This window comes from Poecilia mexicana, unplaced genomic scaffold (assembly GCF_051168715.1).
Source record: "Poecilia mexicana isolate PSO_F unplaced genomic scaffold, ASM5116871v1 scaffold_4, whole genome shotgun sequence".
Taxonomy (NCBI): Eukaryota; Metazoa; Chordata; class Actinopteri; order Cyprinodontiformes; family Poeciliidae; genus Poecilia; species Poecilia mexicana.
The window spans coordinates 17752279-17769659 of record NW_028263373.1 but is presented as its reverse complement, the minus strand read 5'-3'; the positions used below and the strand labels follow the sequence as shown (position 1 = coordinate 17769659).

General features: G+C 42.2%; 1 protein-coding gene across 2 annotated transcripts in view; it reads right to left on the bottom strand.

Annotated features, from left to right (window-relative positions):
- nr5a2 (nuclear receptor subfamily 5, group A, member 2) overlaps positions 1 to 17381 on the bottom strand; it is a 92518-nt gene that overhangs the window by 29464 nt on the left and 45673 nt on the right. For both annotated transcript variants that reach the window (XR_015762683.1, XM_014994662.2), the window contains exon 6: positions 15128 to 15275. Coding sequence is in view for 1 of the 2 variants with exons in the window: in XM_014994662.2 (XP_014850148.2) it covers positions 15128 to 15275 (148 nt within the window). In the remaining variant the exon portion in view is untranslated. The remainder of the gene's footprint in view (positions 1 to 15127; positions 15276 to 17381) is intronic.

Genomic DNA, 17381 nt, shown 5'->3' with positions numbered 1-17381 from the left:
AAGTGTCATTTTTTACGCTGAACGGTCGCTATCTGACCCCTTTGACCTAATCGAGGTGAAACTGTGTCCACAGACAGAAAACATGTTGGTGTGTTGAGGATTCCAAGCCAAGCTCATTTGAATCCAGCAGGTGGGCGTGGCGGCGTGGCGAAGTGACCCTAAACGCCGTGTCCTTACGTTTGGCTGTGGATTCCACAATTTTGAGGCCAGCTGCACCAAACTTGACATGAGTGATCCTGGTAGGGTCCCCTACGATCCTATGTTGTCATAGTCTGACGTCATCTAAGCCCCGCCCCCTCAGAACAGGAAGTGCTTTTTGTTCCATGGAAAGCTGCCTTTCTGGCTCACTGCACCTAATCAACATGATTCTGTGTTGGATGACATATAACATGTTAGTCTCACTTGCTTTAAAGCGCCAAGAGTCTTCTGTAGAGGGCGTGGCCGTGGGACCGCGGCGAAGCAGAGGTAACGCCGCCGCCATACGTTTGGCTCTAGATTCCACATCGTTCAGCCCAGCTGCACCAAACTCACTAGGATGCATCCTTATCCATCCCCGAACAGGAATCCATAACAGTCGTTGATGGGCGTGGCCTAATTTCTCTACAGCGCCCCCTAGAAATTTTTAAATGATCAGCCCCAAGCCATGCTTTAACCTAGAATTATGAAACTTGGTACACATGTGTATCATGTCAGGACCTACAAAAAAGTCTCTTGGAGCCATGGTGCAAACCCAACAGGAAGTCGGCCATTTTGGATCAAAATCAGCTATTTCCTCTTTTTCATAGACATCGCATCTGATCTATCTCCTCCTGCAGCTTTTGAGATAGAGACTTCAAAGTCAGTCAGCAGAGACTTGAGAGATTAAAGATGAAAAGTTATCGTAGGAATTTTTCTATGTCAAAGCATGTGGGCGTGGCTAAGTCCCAAACTTTGACTATTCGCCATGAAACATCAAGATGCAATAACTTCCACATAGAAGGTCACAGCTGCATAAGACTTCCTATATCTGACTACAGACCACCCCTCATCACATTGAGATGGTCAGTTGATGACATCACCCTTGCCCCGCCCACTTCCGACAGGAAGTCACCTGTTTTTTCTACTGTATGTCTTACTTTTTCTCTCTAATTCTTATGGGTTTCATCCTGTGCAGACTGACATGAAATGAAATGATGATGAACTCTGCCGTGATGAACTCTACTGACCCGTGGGGGCGTGGCTAAGTCCCAAACTTTGAATATACATCATGAAACATGAATGTGAAATTACTTCCTAATGCCAGGTCACAGATGCATCAGACTTTCTATGTGTCATTATAGACCAGCCTTCATGACAGTTAGGTGGTCGATTGATGACATAACATTAGCCCCGCCCACTTCCGACAGGAAGTCACCTGTTTTTTCTACTGTATGTCTTACTTTTTCTCTCTAATTCTTATGGGTTTCATCCTGTCCTGACTGACATGAAATGAAATGATGATGAACTTATTGATGATGAACTCATTGATGATGTACTCTAAGCAGCCCCAAGCCATTCTTTAACCTAGAATTATGAAACTTGGTACACATGTGTATAATGTCAGGACCTACAAAAAAGTCTCTTGGAGCCATGGTGCAAACCCAACAGGAAGTCGGCCATTTTGGATCAAAATCCGCCATTTACTGTTTTTCATAGACATCGCATCTGATCTATCTCCTCCTGCAGCTTTTGAGATAGAGACTTCAAACTCAGTCAGCAGAGACTTGAGACATTAAAGATGAAAAGTTATCGTAGGAATTTTTCTATGTCAAAGCATGTGGGCGTGGCTAAGTCCCAAACTTTGACTATTCGCCATGAAACATCAAGATGCAATAACTTCCACATAGAAGGTCACAGCTGCATCAGACTTCCTATATCTGACTACAGACCACCCCTCATCACATTGAGATGGTCAGTTGATGACATCACCTTAACCCCGCCCACTTCCGACAGGAAGTCACCTGTTTTTTCTATTGTATGTCTTACTTTTACTCTCTAAATCATATGGGTTTCATCCTGTGCAGGCTGACATGAAATGACATGATGATGAACTCTCCCATGATGAACTCTACTGACCCGTGGGGGCGTGGCTAAGTCCCAAACTTTGACTATACACCATGAAACATGAATGTGAAATAACTTCCAAATGCCAGGTCAGAGCTGCATCAGACTTTCTATGTCTCATTATAGATAAGCCCTCATCACAGTTATGTGGTCGATTGATGACATCACCCTTGCCCCGCCCACTTCCGACAGGAAGTCACCTGTTTTTTATACTGTATGTCTTACTTTTTCTCTCTAATTCTTATGGGTTTCATCCTGTGCAGACTGACATGAAATGAAATGATGATGAACTCTGCCGTGATGAACTCTACTGACCCGTGGGGGCGTGGCTAAGTCCCAAACTTTGAATATACATCATGAAACATGAATGTGAAATTACTTCCTAATGCCAGGTCACAGATGCATCAGACTTTCTATGTCTCATTATAGACCAGCCCTCATCACAGTTAGGTGGTCGATTGATGACATCACCTTAGCCCCGCCCACTTCCGACAGGAAGTCACCTGTTTTTTATACTGTATGTCTTACTTTTACACTCTAAAACATGTTGGTGTGTCATGGATTCCAACCCTGTGCACACTGACATAACATGACATGATGATGAACTCTGTCAATGCCTACTGACCCGTGGGGGAGTGGCAAAATGGCTGTCCCTCGCCATATGCATACGATCGTCTCTTATTCACAAACGCATCATCCTATTTGCACCAGACTTTTTATGAGTGAAACTTGTGAACCTCTGAGGAGCCCAATACAGTTTAATTGCAATTTGACTCCACTGCGCCCCCTAGGTTAATCAAACAGCTGTATCTCCTTGCCACATGGCCCAATCTGCTCCAGATTTTGGGTGCATGGCCAGTGAACGCTGCCGAAGACATCGAAGCGGATCGCGTGGAGGACGGCGCGCGAGCGTCGGCGGTGGCCGGCGGGAGGCGGTGCTGGAACATCCGCGGTGGCTATAGGCTTGAGCGGCGCTTGGCTGCGAGGGCCGCTTGAGGCTCCGCGGAGCTTTAATTATTATTATTTTTCCCGTGCCAAATAAAGTGGCTTTTTGGGGGCTTTATCATATTCAAAAACTCACCAAACGTGGCGGGGGCATAGAGCCCGGTGAAAAATTTCGTATTTTAAGGTCCCCAGAAAAATCGCACAAGAAACGGCTCAAGGGCGCCACCTAGCAACTTTCAAAGGACCCTTTCCTATTCACTTACTTTATCGTAGAGACTTGAAACTTGGTACACTTGTATAGCTCCCCAAAACACTCAGAATTTACAATTAATGTCATAGTGCAAGTATCACAGATTGTCGGCCATTTTGGATTAAAGTTCCGATTTTAACCCGATTTTGGGCGTTCGCAAGGTTCGCATTTGATCGAACTTGTCCTAGGGATTTCGATCGATCGGCTTCAAACTCGGTCAGATCGTTCATAAGGCATGGCCGATCCAAAGTTATCGTAGGTTTGCGTTTTCGGGCTTGCTGAAGGGGTCTTTCCGGGGGTCAAAGGTCACCGATTCGCCATGAAACATCAAACTGTTATAACTCTTTGAAAAAAACTCATAGAAGCACCAAACTTTCAGTGATTGATCATCATGGGATGCTCTACAATACCCAACGGTCAAATGATGACGTCACTTAGGCCACGCCCCCTGAGAACAGGAAGTGTCATTTTTTACGCTGAACGGTCGCTATCTGACCCCTTTGACCTAATCGAGGTGAAACTGTGTCCACAGACAGAAAACATGTTGGTGTGTTGAGGATTCCAAGCCAAGCTCATTTGAATCCAGCAGGTGGGCGTGGCGGCGTGGCGAAGTGACCCTAAACGCCGTGTCCTTACGTTTGGCTGTGGATTCCACAATTTTGAGGCCAGCTGCACCAAACTTGACATGAGTGATCCTGGTAGGGTCCCCTACGATCCTATGTTGTCATAGTCTGACGTCATCTAAGCCCCGCCCCCTCAGAACAGGAAGTGCTTTTTTTTCCATGGAAAGCTGCCTTTCTGGCTCACTGCACCTAATCAACATGATTCTGTGTTGGATGACAGATAACATGTTAGTCTCACTTGCTTTAAAGCGCCAAGAGTCTTCTGTAGAGGGCGTGGCCGTGGGACCGCGGCGAAGCAGAGGTAACGCCGCCGCCATACGTTTGGCTCTAGATTCCACATCGTTCAGCCCAGCTGCACCAAACTCACTAGGATGCATCCTTATCCATCCCCGAACAGGAATCCATAACAGTCGTTGATGGGCGTGGCCTAATTTCTCTACAGCGCCCCCTAGAAATTTTTAAATGATCAGCCCCAAGCCATGCTTTAACCTAGAATTATGAAACTTGGTACACATGTGTATCATGTCAGGACCTACAAAAAAGTCTCTTGGAGCCATGGTGCAAACCCAACAGGAAGTCGGCCATTTTGGATCAAAATCAGCCATTTCCTCTATTTCATAGACATCGCATCTGATCTATCTCCTCCTGCAGCTTTTGAGATAGAGACTTCAAACTCAGTCAGCAGAGACTTGAGACATTAAAGATGAAAAGTTATCGTAGGAATTTTTCTATGTCAAAGCATGTGGGCGTGGCTAAGTCCCAAACTTTGACTATTCGCCATGAAACATCAAGATGCAATAACTTCCACATAGAAGGTCACAGCTGCATCAGACTTCCTATATCTGACTACAGACCACCCCTCATCACATTGAGATGGTCAGTTGATGACATCACCTTAACCCCGCCCACTTCCGACAGGAAGTGACCTGTTTTTTCTATTGTATGTCTTACTTTTACTCTCTAATTCTTATGGGTTTCATCCTGTGCAGGCTGACATGAAATGACATGATGATGAACTCTCCCATGATGAACTCTACTGACCCGTGGGGGCGTGGCTAAGTCCCAAACTTTGACTATACACCATGAAACATGAATGTGAAATAACTTCCAAATGCCAGGTCAGAGCTGCATCAGACTTTCTATGTCTCATTATAGACCAGCCTTCATCATAGTTAGGTGGTCGATTGATGACATCACCCTAGCCCCGCCCACTTCCGACAGGAAGTAACCTCTTTCTTCAATTGTATGTCTTACTTTTACTCTCTAATTCTTATGGGTTTCATCCTGTGCAGGCTGACATGAAATGACATGATGATGAACTCTCCCATGATGAACTCTACTGACCCGTGGGGGCGTGGCTAAGTCCCAAACTTTGACTATACACCATGAAACATGAATGTGAAATAACTTCCAAATGCCAGGTCAGAGCTGCATCAGCCTTTCGATGTCTCATTATAGACCAGTCCTCATCACAGTTAGGTTGTCGATTGATGACATAACATTAGCCCCGCACACTTCCGACAGGAAGTCACCTCTTTCTTCAATTGTATGTCTTACTTTTACTCTCTAATTCTTATGGGTTTCATCCTGTGCAGGCTGACATGACATGACATGATGATGAACTCTCCCATGATGAACTCTACTGACCCGTGGGGGCGTGGCTAAGTCCCAAACTTTGACTATACAGCATGAAACATGAATGTGAAATAACTTCCAAATGCCAGGTCAGAGCTGCATCAGACTTTCTGTGTCTCATTATAGACCAGCCTTCATCATAGTTAGGTGGTCGATTGATGACATCACCCTTGCCCCGCCCACTTCCGACAGGAAGTGACCTGTTTTTTCTACTGTATGTCTTACTTTTTCTCTATAATTCTTATGGGTTTCATCCTGTGCAGACTGACATAAAATGAGAAGATAATGACCTCTGTCATGATGAACTCTACTGACCCGTGGGAGCGTGGCAAAATGGCTGTCCCTCGCCATATGCATACGATCGTCTCTTATTCACAAACGCATCATCCAATTTGCACCAGACTTTTATGAGTGACACTTGTGAACCTCTAAGGAGCCCAATACAGTTTAGTTGCAATTTGACTCCACCACGCCCCCTAGGTTAATCAAACAGCTGTATCTCCTTGCCACATGGCCCAATCTGCTCCAGATTTTTGGTGCATCGCCAGGGAACGCTGCCGAAGGCATCGAAGCGGATCGCGTGGAGGACGGAGCGCGAAGGTCGGCGGTGGCTGGTGGGAGGCGGTGCTGGAACATCCGCGGTGGCTATAGGCTCGAGCGGCGATGGCTGCGAGGGCCGCTTGAGGCTCCGCGGAGCTTTAATTATTATTTTTCCCGTGCCAAATAAAGTGGCTTTTTGGGGGCTTTATCATATTCAAAAACTCACCAAACTTGGCGGGGGCATAGAGTCCGGTGAAAATTTACGTATTTTAAGGTCCCCGGAAAAATCGCAAAAGAAACGGCTCAAGGGCGCCACCTAGCAACTTTCAAAAGACCCTTTCCTATTCCCTTACTTTATCGTAGAGACTTGAAATTTGGTACACTTGTAGAGCTCCCCAAGGCACTCTGAATTTACAATTAATGTCATAGTGCAAGTATCACAGATTTTCGGCCATTTTGGATTGAAGTTCCGATTTTGACACGATTTTGGGCGTTTACAGGGTTCGCATTTGATCGAACTTGTCCCAGGGATTTCGATCGATCGGCTTGAAACTCGGTCAGATCGTTCAAAAGGCATGGCCGATCCAAAGTTATCGTAGGTTTGCGTTTTCGGGCTTGCTGAAGGGGTCTTTCCGGGGGTCAAAGGTCACCGATTCACCATGAAACATCAAACTGTTATAACTCTTTGAAAAAAACTCATAGAAGCACCAAACTTTCAGTGATTGATCATCATGGGATGCTATACAATACCCAACGGTCAAATGATGACGTCACTTAGGCCACGCCCCCTGAGAACAGGAAGTGTCATTTTTTACGCTGAACGGTCGCTATCTGACCCCTTTGACCTAATCGAGGTGAAACTGTGTCCACAGACAGAAAACATGTTGGTGTGTTGAGGATTCCAAGCCAAGCTCATTTGAATCCAGCAGGTGGGCGTGGCGGCGTGGCGAAGTGACCCTAAACGCCGTGTCCTTACGTTTGGCTGTGGATTCCACAATTTTGAGGCCAGCTGCACCAAACTTGACATGAGTGATCCTGGTAGGGTCCCCTACGATCCTATGTTGTCATAGTCTGACGTCATCTAAGCCCCGCCCCCTCAGAACAGGAAGTGCTTTTTTTTCCATGGAAAGCTGCCTTTCTGGCTCACTGCACCTAATCAACATGATTCTGTGTTGGATGACAGATAACATGTTAGTGTCACTTGCTTTAAAGCGCCAAGAGTCTTCTGTAGAGGGCGTGGCCGTGGGACCGCGGCGAAGCAGAGGTAACGCCGCCGCCATACGTTTGGCTCTAGATTCCACATCGTTCAGCCCAGCTGCACCAAACTCACTAGGATGCATCCTTATCCATCCCCGAACAGGAATCCATAACAGTCGTTGATGGGCGTGGCCTAATTTCTCTACAGCGCCCCCTAGAAATTTTTAAATGATAAGCCCCAAGCCATGCTTTAACCTAGAATTATGAAACTTGGTACACATGTGTATCATGTCAGGACCTACAAAAAAGTCTCTTGGAGCCATGGTGCAAACCCAACAGGAAGTCGGCCATTTTGGATCAAAATCAGCCATTTCCTCTTTTTCATAGACATCGCATCTGATCTATCTCCTCCTGCAGCTTTTGAGATAGAGACTTCAAACTCAGTCAGCAGAGACTTGAGACATTAAAGATGAAAAGTTATCGTAGGAATTTTTCTATGTCAAAGCATGTGGGCGTGGCTAAGTCCCAAACTTTGACTATTCGCCATGAAACATCAAGATGCAATAACTTCCACATAGAAGGTCAAAGCTGCATCAGACTTCCTATATCTGACTACAGACCACCCCTCATCACATTGAGATGGTCAGTTGATGACATCTCCTTAACCCCGCCCACTTCCGACAGGAAGTCACCTGTTTTTTCTATTGTATGTCTTACTTTTACTCTCTAAGTCATATGGGTTTCATCCGGTGTAGGCTGACATGACATGATATGATGATGAACTCTCCCATGATGAACTCGACTGACCCGTGGGGGCGTGGCTAAGTCCCAAACTTTGACTATACAGCATGAAACATGAATGTGAAATAACTTCCAAATGCCAGGTCACAGCTGCATCAGACTTTCTATGTCTCATTATAGACCAGCCTTCATCATAGTTAGGTGGTCGATTGATGACATCACCCTAGCCCCGCCCACTTCCGACAGGAAGTAACCTCTTTCTTCAATTGTATGTCTTACTTTTACTCTCTAATTCTTATGGGTTTCATCCTGTGCAGGCTGACATGAAATGACATGATGATGAACTCTCCCATGATGAACTCTACTGACCCGTGGGGGCGTGGCTAAGTCCCAAACTTTGACTATACACCATGAAACATGAATGTGAAATAACTTCCAAATGCCAGGTCACAGCTGCATCAGACTTTCTATGTCTCATTATAGATAAGCCCTCATCACAGTTATGTGGTCGATTGATGACATAACATTAGCCCCGCCCACTTCCGACAGGAAGTCACCTGTTTTTTCTACTGTATGTCTTACTTTTACACTCTAAAACATGTTGGTGTGTCATGGATTCCAACCCTGTGCAGACTGACATAACATGAGATGATGATGAACTCTGTCAATGCCTACTGACCCGTGGGGGAGTGGCAAAATGGCTGTCCCTCGCCATATGCATACGATCGTCTCTTATTCACAAACGCATCATCCTATTTGCACCAGACTTTTTATGAGTGACACTTGTGAACCTCTGAGGAGCCCAATACAGTTTAATTGCAATTTGACTCCACTGCGCCCCCTAGGTTAATCAAACAGCTGTATCTCCTTGCCACATGGCCCAATCTGCTCCAGATTTTGGGTGCATGGCCAGTGAACGCTGCCGAAGGCATAAATGCGGATCGCGTGGAGGACGGCGCGCGAGCGTCGGCGGTGGCCGGCGGGAGGCGGTGCTGGAACATCCGCGGTGGCTATAGGCTTGAGCGGCGCTTGGCTGCGAGGGCCGCTTGAGGCTCCGCGGAGCTTTAATTTTAATTGTTAGTTTTCTACATCTGAAATTATGTCTAGAGTAAACAGATGGAGTGAGAAAGACTTTTTATGTGTTGACTGACTCTGAACATAATCTAATAAACAGCTAGAATGGATTTCCCTCATCGTTAATTTTATTTCAACACTGAACAGTTGCTGGGCCAAAGCAGACAGACATGTTGATACGACATAAAGGTAACAATTTGACCTTCCACCATTTCTGGCAGAAACGGTTGGCCATTAAAAAGAAACATAAAATGCATGAAAATAAAATGCATATAGTGTCATTCAGAAAGGTAATGAGCACATTTCTACATATTGCAGAGCAAGAAAAACTACAAGTAGAAGGATGAAACAAATAAATCTAAATCTAAATTTCCACTCTCTTTCAAAGGAGATGAGAAGTTTCAAATAACTTCTAAATTTGCTGGATAATTTTGCATCTTATGAGGTCCCAAAGCTGGAGACTTTGCTCTCATTGCTTTTGAACTGGGAAGCCATTCTGTTAGCTCCTTGTGCTGTTGCTTTCGTTTGCATGATATTACATATTTCTGTGGCAGTTAAGAAACCTACCGGTCCATTAATTTAGAGCCTAAACACAACTTGGAGAGAGAAGATATGAAATTCATAATACTGTTTAAGTTTTTGTTTAGCTAATGAAAAGAATTAGGCAAATACATTTATTTAGCCTAAAATGCAACATCTTACCAAATTACCTCAGGAATTAAAGGATGCATGAAGGTTGTTTTACTGAACTTTGGGGTTTGTACAAATCCCGATTGTCCAGGGATGCACAAGTTCTTACATGACATTTCCACATGTACCCTCATACTGAAAGCAAAGTTCTTTTTTTTTTTAAAGGCAGCCCCATAACGGATCCTAGATGGAATATCAGTTGTGGAAAGACACATTATTTATTCCTGCAACATAAAGCACTCACTGTAAATACAATAAACAATCAAATGTAAATCTTTAAAGCAGCCTTGAAAAATGATGTGTTTTTATTTTCTCTTTTTTGGTAGTGTTTTGTTACCATTAATTTGTGTATTTGTTTTGCAGCCAGTGCCTTTACTTACACTGAAGGTTAAACTCTGTTGTTTATGTCATTACAGTTGTTTTTTGTATAGTAAACATATGGCTTACTGATTCCTATTTTTTACCTCTGAGGGAAGAGGAAAAAAAAAATTATAAAGCCTCTTACACTTCACAGTATTTCATTAGCGTATTGATAAGGACCAAGTTGGCCATTCCAGCAGAATGTTTGGCCACAGAGGGGACAAAAAAAAAAAAAAAAAAAAAATATATATATATATATATTTATGCTCCCACAATCTTATTAAGCTGTAAAGGGTTAAAACGTATTTAAATGCAGCTTGAATTTCACATCATTTGGCTCCTAATTTAGTTTAAAAAAGAACAAGTATTGATAAACCACTCCCTCATGATGCTGATCAATCCTCAGCTACATCGTAAATGATTCAGTTGTTTTCTGGAAATAAATATTTGTAAGACTAATTTGTGCTGTATGTGTAAAATCGTGTGTTCATCTCTATTTGTGTGTATGGAAGTGCATGCCTTCTACAGCCAAGGATCAGGACATTGATTGTGAAGAGCCTCAGTTCTTGCTTTAATTAGGCTGTACCTGCCTGGGAATTACATGCTTTGTGTTTCTCTCTTTCTCATTGTGTGGGGAATCAGCAATTATAAAAAAGGAAGGAGGAAAGTGTGTGTTTTCATCAAGGTTAATTCATCTGTTGTGTTTTTGTTGTCAGCAGATTTGTGTCTGACCTTGCAATGCCAAAAGACCCCCTAATTATGCAAATGAGAAACGTGTCATAATGTGAGGTTGGATATGTTTTGAGCTGATTTAAATATAAAACTCATGCAAAAAACTGAGGATGGACAGATTAAAAAACCCTAAACCTGTTTGAAACACAGGTTTGTTTCATCTGAAATCTAATTTTAATTAAAGTACTCCTGATTACTATTGGAGGCTTTTAAAGGCTGAGATGGGTGAAGGGGTTGGTTCAAAAGCAGAAAAAAGATGAACTGAAGGTTAAGATGAATGAGAAGCAGTGGATGTGGATCTTGTGATAGACCCTTGATCGATAATAGTGTAAAAAGATGGATTTGGACAGAAAGGGCAGAACAATGAGACAAGAGACAATGCAAAGGGTTGGATGAATGTAGAAGGATGGAGGTCAGGAGGAAGGGGATTGATGGGTGAGCTTCTCTAACCTCAGAGACCAACTAATCACTTGGCAGGAAGCTAATGGAGGTTCACTCTTAAATCATTGTTGGGTTTTTATGAATGGGGTTTCAATCCTGATGATACTGATAAAAAGAACCATCACACACTGATATTTTGCTTTTGGCTTTAATGTAAAAGGTTAGAAATTGAGAACTTATATTTTGTCAAATGTGTCTGAAATTTAAGCAATTTCCTCCAAAAAGCCTTTCTGACTGAATGGCATGACTATAGGGCTCATTAAGTTATGAAGTTCGATGGCATCTTAATCATAACTTCATCTTAAGTGTAAAATTGTTCAGTTTTTGGTTATCATTAAGAAAGAAATAGACTTTTTTTTTGTATGTTTGTGACTTCAAATGTTAATAAAATTAAGAAAAATTAATTTGACTGAAATTGGCTAATTAATTTTGGTTTGAAAAGAACAAAATAAATTGTTGAGTCTTCATTTATAAATTATTATAGTAATTTAGGCAGTTCTATGTGTCTGTACCGTTAGATTGGACCCCCGATTTCTCTATTTAAATAACCTCAAGGAAATGCTCAGTTGTTAGAAATTTTAAAAGTCACAACTTCATAAAACCTACAACATAAATAAAATAAAAATATAAAGACCACTGAAAATGTTCACTCTGTTCTCACATTTATTATTCCTGATAAAGAACTATTTTAAGTCTATTTATTCCCAGTAGTGCTCTCTTCACTGGGACAGTTTACCACCCCGTTCGGCTCTGGCAGGTCCTCTGGCTCTGCTCTTGGCTGACGAGGCCTGGTAGCACCTGACTGAATCAATTATATGTGACGGGGTCTGACCCACTAAGCTGGGTTAAATGTTCGCTGGCTGAACATGCTCTGACCTCTGTCACAACATCACCAGACACACATTTGTGTAGTTTTTTTTTTTTTTTTCCGTCTTGGTAAAGGATGATCAATAACTGCTATTTTTCCTCCAACATTTGAAGCAGCAAAAAAAGTTTTCTTCAAAGCGGAAAAGCAATCATCTTTAATCCACTCTCCTTAATCTGAATTCGAGCTTGTGACCTCTTCTTCACCTCGTGGATGTTTCATCATCCGGCGTCTTGTCAGTCTCTGTGTAAGGCCTTTGAGAACTTTAAAGGAAATCAAAGACCCATTAACAGCGTCCTGACACTGAAGGAGTTGCGGTGATCCTTCACTGAACTCTGACCTGGGCAGACCGCAAACTCTAAAGTGTTTGTTTCTCATTGTCCAAGACATACAGTACAGTCATCGCTCTCTCTACTATAAACACTTAGGAGATCAATGATCACAGTGATCATTTCCTCCTTGACAGAGGTTAAGAACCTTCACTCAAGACGTTGAAGGAGTGAAAGAGAACAACGGGAGATAGAATAAGTCTAACTCTGAAAACAAACACGCACAGATCATGACAAGTGTCTCCCCTCAGGTGGGCTGACATCTATATCTCTGTCTATATCGACATCTTGCTTAACTAAAAGCTCCTCTGCTAGTGGGAAAGTGACTGATTGTTCACACACAGAAAGTGAGAGGGAGTAAGGACGGGGGCGGGGGGTTGGGGGGGTCGATAGAGGAGACAGCCAGTGAGAAAAATCAAGGCGGAAGACAAACGGCAGAAATGAAATGGAAAGTAAAAAAGGCACGAGGGAAGGCAGAAAAAATGCAGAATAAATCACTGTACTTCCAAGATTCACAGGGGAAATGATCAACTATAGCATTCAATATTATATGCCCACAACTCGATTAAATGATTTTACAAAACCACATATCAATGTCATTTGTGGACAGCCTTTAAGTTATGCATTTGTAAACTTTTGTGTTTTTAACTAAATATCTGTGTACACTACCTTTCATTGTGATGTCACGTACTCAACATCTATGCATATATGCTATGTTATACAATACAGTCCACTACAGCTGAATTCAGACATCAGATCTTCTGATTTTCAGCTTGAAAATTTAGTTTGATTCTAGTTGAAAAGATTAGTTCAAGCTCAAACTTTTCTCCTTTTTCAGAATTATTGCTAAGTTTTTTGCTATTGTATTTTCTTGTGTTGCAGGTCTTTGATACCTTGCAACATGAGTTAAGACATGAGTTATTTTTTAAGATATTTGATTCTACGGGTCTGGAAGTAATCAGACCTGGTGTGGCTGGTAAAAATTAATGCAGCTTTGCTAAAAAAAAAAAAATTATAAAGGTGAGGAGGTAGTTATTCACACGTTTTGGAAAAGTTTAAAATCCAAAATCTAAATTTTCTTCAAAAATAATAATAATAATAAAAATCTGTATTTGCAATCATATATTTATTAGTTTATTAGATTGATAGTAGAGTGGCAATCAAGTCGAAACATCTGATCTTTCACTATAGTCTTCCAGAAAACCAGACCTCTCACAGAAGAACTTATGTAAATGTTACATCAGCTGTAAATTATACTATTTACATAAATCTTAATCTCCCATGGTTTACTCTGCTCACACTGTATCCTTTCCTCCATCCCACTAAGGACTCCTCCCCTTTTTACACTGATGCCCTCAGCTGGCTCTACGTTGCCTATATCAGTCTTCTTTTGCGGGAGGCCTGAGAACAGGCACCGCCGGGGGCAATACACATCCCTCAGGTGGGCCTTTCATTATTGATGATTCCTCTGCCAAATTATTTAGACCCTGTGCCCGAGCAAACACCCAGCCCTACGAAAAAAAAAAAAAAAAAAAAGTAACAAAACAAACATGCTCGCACACAGACATACATACACTGAAATCCCTCTGCAGGTATCCCCTGCTTCACCTTTCTATACAAATTCAGCTAACAGACGCATTAATTCTGGCTGATTCGTATGTGTATCTGCTTATTAGTACATTGTTTTTTGCTTTGTTTTTTTTCCAATGGTTTGCAATGAAAACATTTTCATAGCTATGCCTGACCTCAGCTGTAAGAGGAGTCAGCAGCTTTGGCATAAGGATTTATATCTACAGGTGCACATATGAACATCCCAACATATTTACCCTCCTCTTTGTCCCTTAACTCAATAAGGTACTTAACCTCCTCCAAATCTCATGTTCTGGTCGTCCTTCTAACCTTAACTCTCTCCCACCTGTCCCAGAATACAGAATACATTGCACACGGATCCTTATATCAATTCCCAGTATCCTCTCTTTTCCTATTCCATTTTCTCCTGTCTCTTTCCTTCTCACACCTCCCTTCAACCTTTCCCCTCTCCAACTTCCTCGTTTTCCTTTCCAAAATTCCAAAGTTTACACTCCTCCCTCTGCCCGAAGAAAAGAGACTGACAATGGGCCTTTAACCCAGTAGCACCACTGCACAGCAAACACGATCATGAAGAGCATATTGCGTTGTAGTTAGTTGAGTAGTAATTTCCTCAACATTGCTTGTTTCAACCTCTATTCCCTTGATACTGTCCATCATGGTTTCTGGCTGACCAAACTCAGCTTTTCTCATGGTGAACTGCTTGAATTGTACAGGAGATGAAATGTACCTCTGGTTTTTAAATGTGACTTTTACATTTTATTACCACTGATGGGGTGACACTCCTTTAATTTCCATGCCATGACCGTCTTTAAATGATTCGATATATTTCCAAACAGCTGAATTTCACAGTGTAGGAGACTTCTTTCAGAGCAACTGACCAGCAGTTTGCATCATCAGGTGGGGGAGAGGCAGGACGTCGTCACTCTATACCCCATACAGCCAAAAAGTACTCTGGTCACTCTTTCTGTGGCATCTCATTGAAAAGATTAACTCAGCGATCATCACAACTAAAACACACTTTTCAGAAACTCACCGAGACTGAACAGAACCAAGAACTTGAGGCAAACAAACTCCCTTTGGTCCAGCTGCAGGGAGCGTAGTTTGGCTACCAGCTCTTGAGCATGGCTCAGCAGATTGTTGAGCGTCGCACCCGCCTGTGAAGCAATCACCGCATAGTCAACCTGGACAAAGCAGGAAGGGAGACAGAAAGATGCTAAGACATCTGCAACACAGAAACGACATTCCCATGAAAAAAATACAATGCCAATAGATTCCAAGCATTTATTGATCAAACATGCAGATTTAAAGACCATTGACTTTACTTAATACCATTTAATGAAGGCAGTGTCAGTTTTAAAAAAAATAAAAACACTAGTTTTTTCAAACAAGTATTGTTATAAAAGCATTAATAGCCACCTTTATAAATCTTCTAGCTTTGATTGTGGCACATGACAAGAACAATATATATTTTAATCTACATATTACATCAAAGGCATTCACTCAAACGGGCATAAACAAACACTTCTCTTCAGGTGCGCTTCAGATCTGCAGGCGCAGCACATTTTTTTCTGGGCGGGCAGGTCCTTAGCTGCCACTCACAGTAAGCAGGACCGTATTAAATTTTTATATTTATTGACGATTCATTACCATAATTGACTGCGCAGGGTTTTCCAGGGGAAGGTGGATGTTGGCGTGCGCAGTTCCTAAAGCTCAGAGAGGAAGAGAGTCCCTGCGAGCACGCATTTGCAATTAAAACCAGCCTCAGGGTCTGGAGTTTTATTTATTGTGTAAATAAGATGATTCGTATCCTTTCTCGCCACAAATCTTTTTTTTTTTTGTCTCACCCGATGAGTCAAAGCAAAGCAAACACTGACACGAGGAATTAATCCCCTTTGACTTCTTCATGCTCTCACTTGGCCATCCTCTTTGTCCCCACTGCTTTGTCTCTCCCTCTCCCCTTCTTACTACCTGCAGTACATAAAGAGTTATGACTGTGGGGAGCAGACACTGCCTGCCCCCATCCAAGGTGTCAATCAATTTACATAAAATCAACTGTGCATGAAATAAGTTCATTGAAAGATTGGACTGTTGATGGTGGTGCTTTGGGTTATTACCTCCTCGCCTTAGTAAAAGGGGTGAGGAAAAAGCTATAATGTCACTATAGCCGACTTAGCACTAACTCTGACTTTGGTGACCTGTGTATCAATCAGGCAATCAATCAATGTTTGTTTATTGTGCCTGGTGGGGCGAGGTACGGTGTTTAATATTTGAACTCAAAATGCTATTTTTAGGGACTACTGGTTTCGAGTAAAAATGTAAAGAAACAAAGGATTTTACTGATGATTCTTCTTTTCTTTGTATGTCTTTCTTTGGTCATTTGAATTTCTTGTAGCCCAACATAAGAGTGCGTGCCATCAAAATGTCAGGACTTATAATGAAACCAGCTGCCAAGCTTTCGAGGCCTCGCTTAATCATGGCAGTCTTTCTCATCTGATCTTTGTACACATTTATGCAAGTTATACTGCATGTTTGATCCTCCTGACAGGATGAAGAACAAGCACTCATGGCCATATCTTTCTGATGTCGGTGACAAGGCAACACACGGCAGTATAGAATCAGAGAAAATGTGAGAAAAAAAAAAAGGAATTAGCAAGCAGGGAACATGCGGCAAAAGAGCAGGACAGACACCAAATGACAGCTTGTAACTGTTAATTTGCTGCTTCAATGGGTTTCTTTTCAACTGTGGGAGTTGAACTTGTAGAGAAGCAAAGCAAAGAGGCAGCTCGATTCAAAGCAAAATGAGAGACACCTGTTACAACAACAGAGCAATCTTTATGAAAATATTACATGTTATGTGATTTTATGCCTTTTTCACCCACTTAAAAAAATTGTGCTCGCATATCGCATATAAAGTTCTATGAACTTTATTTCTCATATATAAACTATGATATCTAAACTTAAAGATAGCTTTGTGGCATTGTGGTATTGTGTTAGTTACTTATAAAGCTTTAATGTGCTCCATTCGTGAACTTATAGCAATTCAGCAAAAGTCTTCATTTTGCTGAATTTATCTCTTGACTTCCACTTGACTGTTGTAACACAATTAAATGTTTTGATCGAAACAATTTGGTGTAGCACTGGATGGTTTTCTGTCAGGATGACCTTGAATCTAGTTCTATCCATCCTCCCATTAACTCCGAATAGCTTCCCTATCTCCACAGATGAAAAGCATTCTCACACCATGATGTTATCGACACCATTTTTCACTCTAGGTCTGGAGCGTTCAT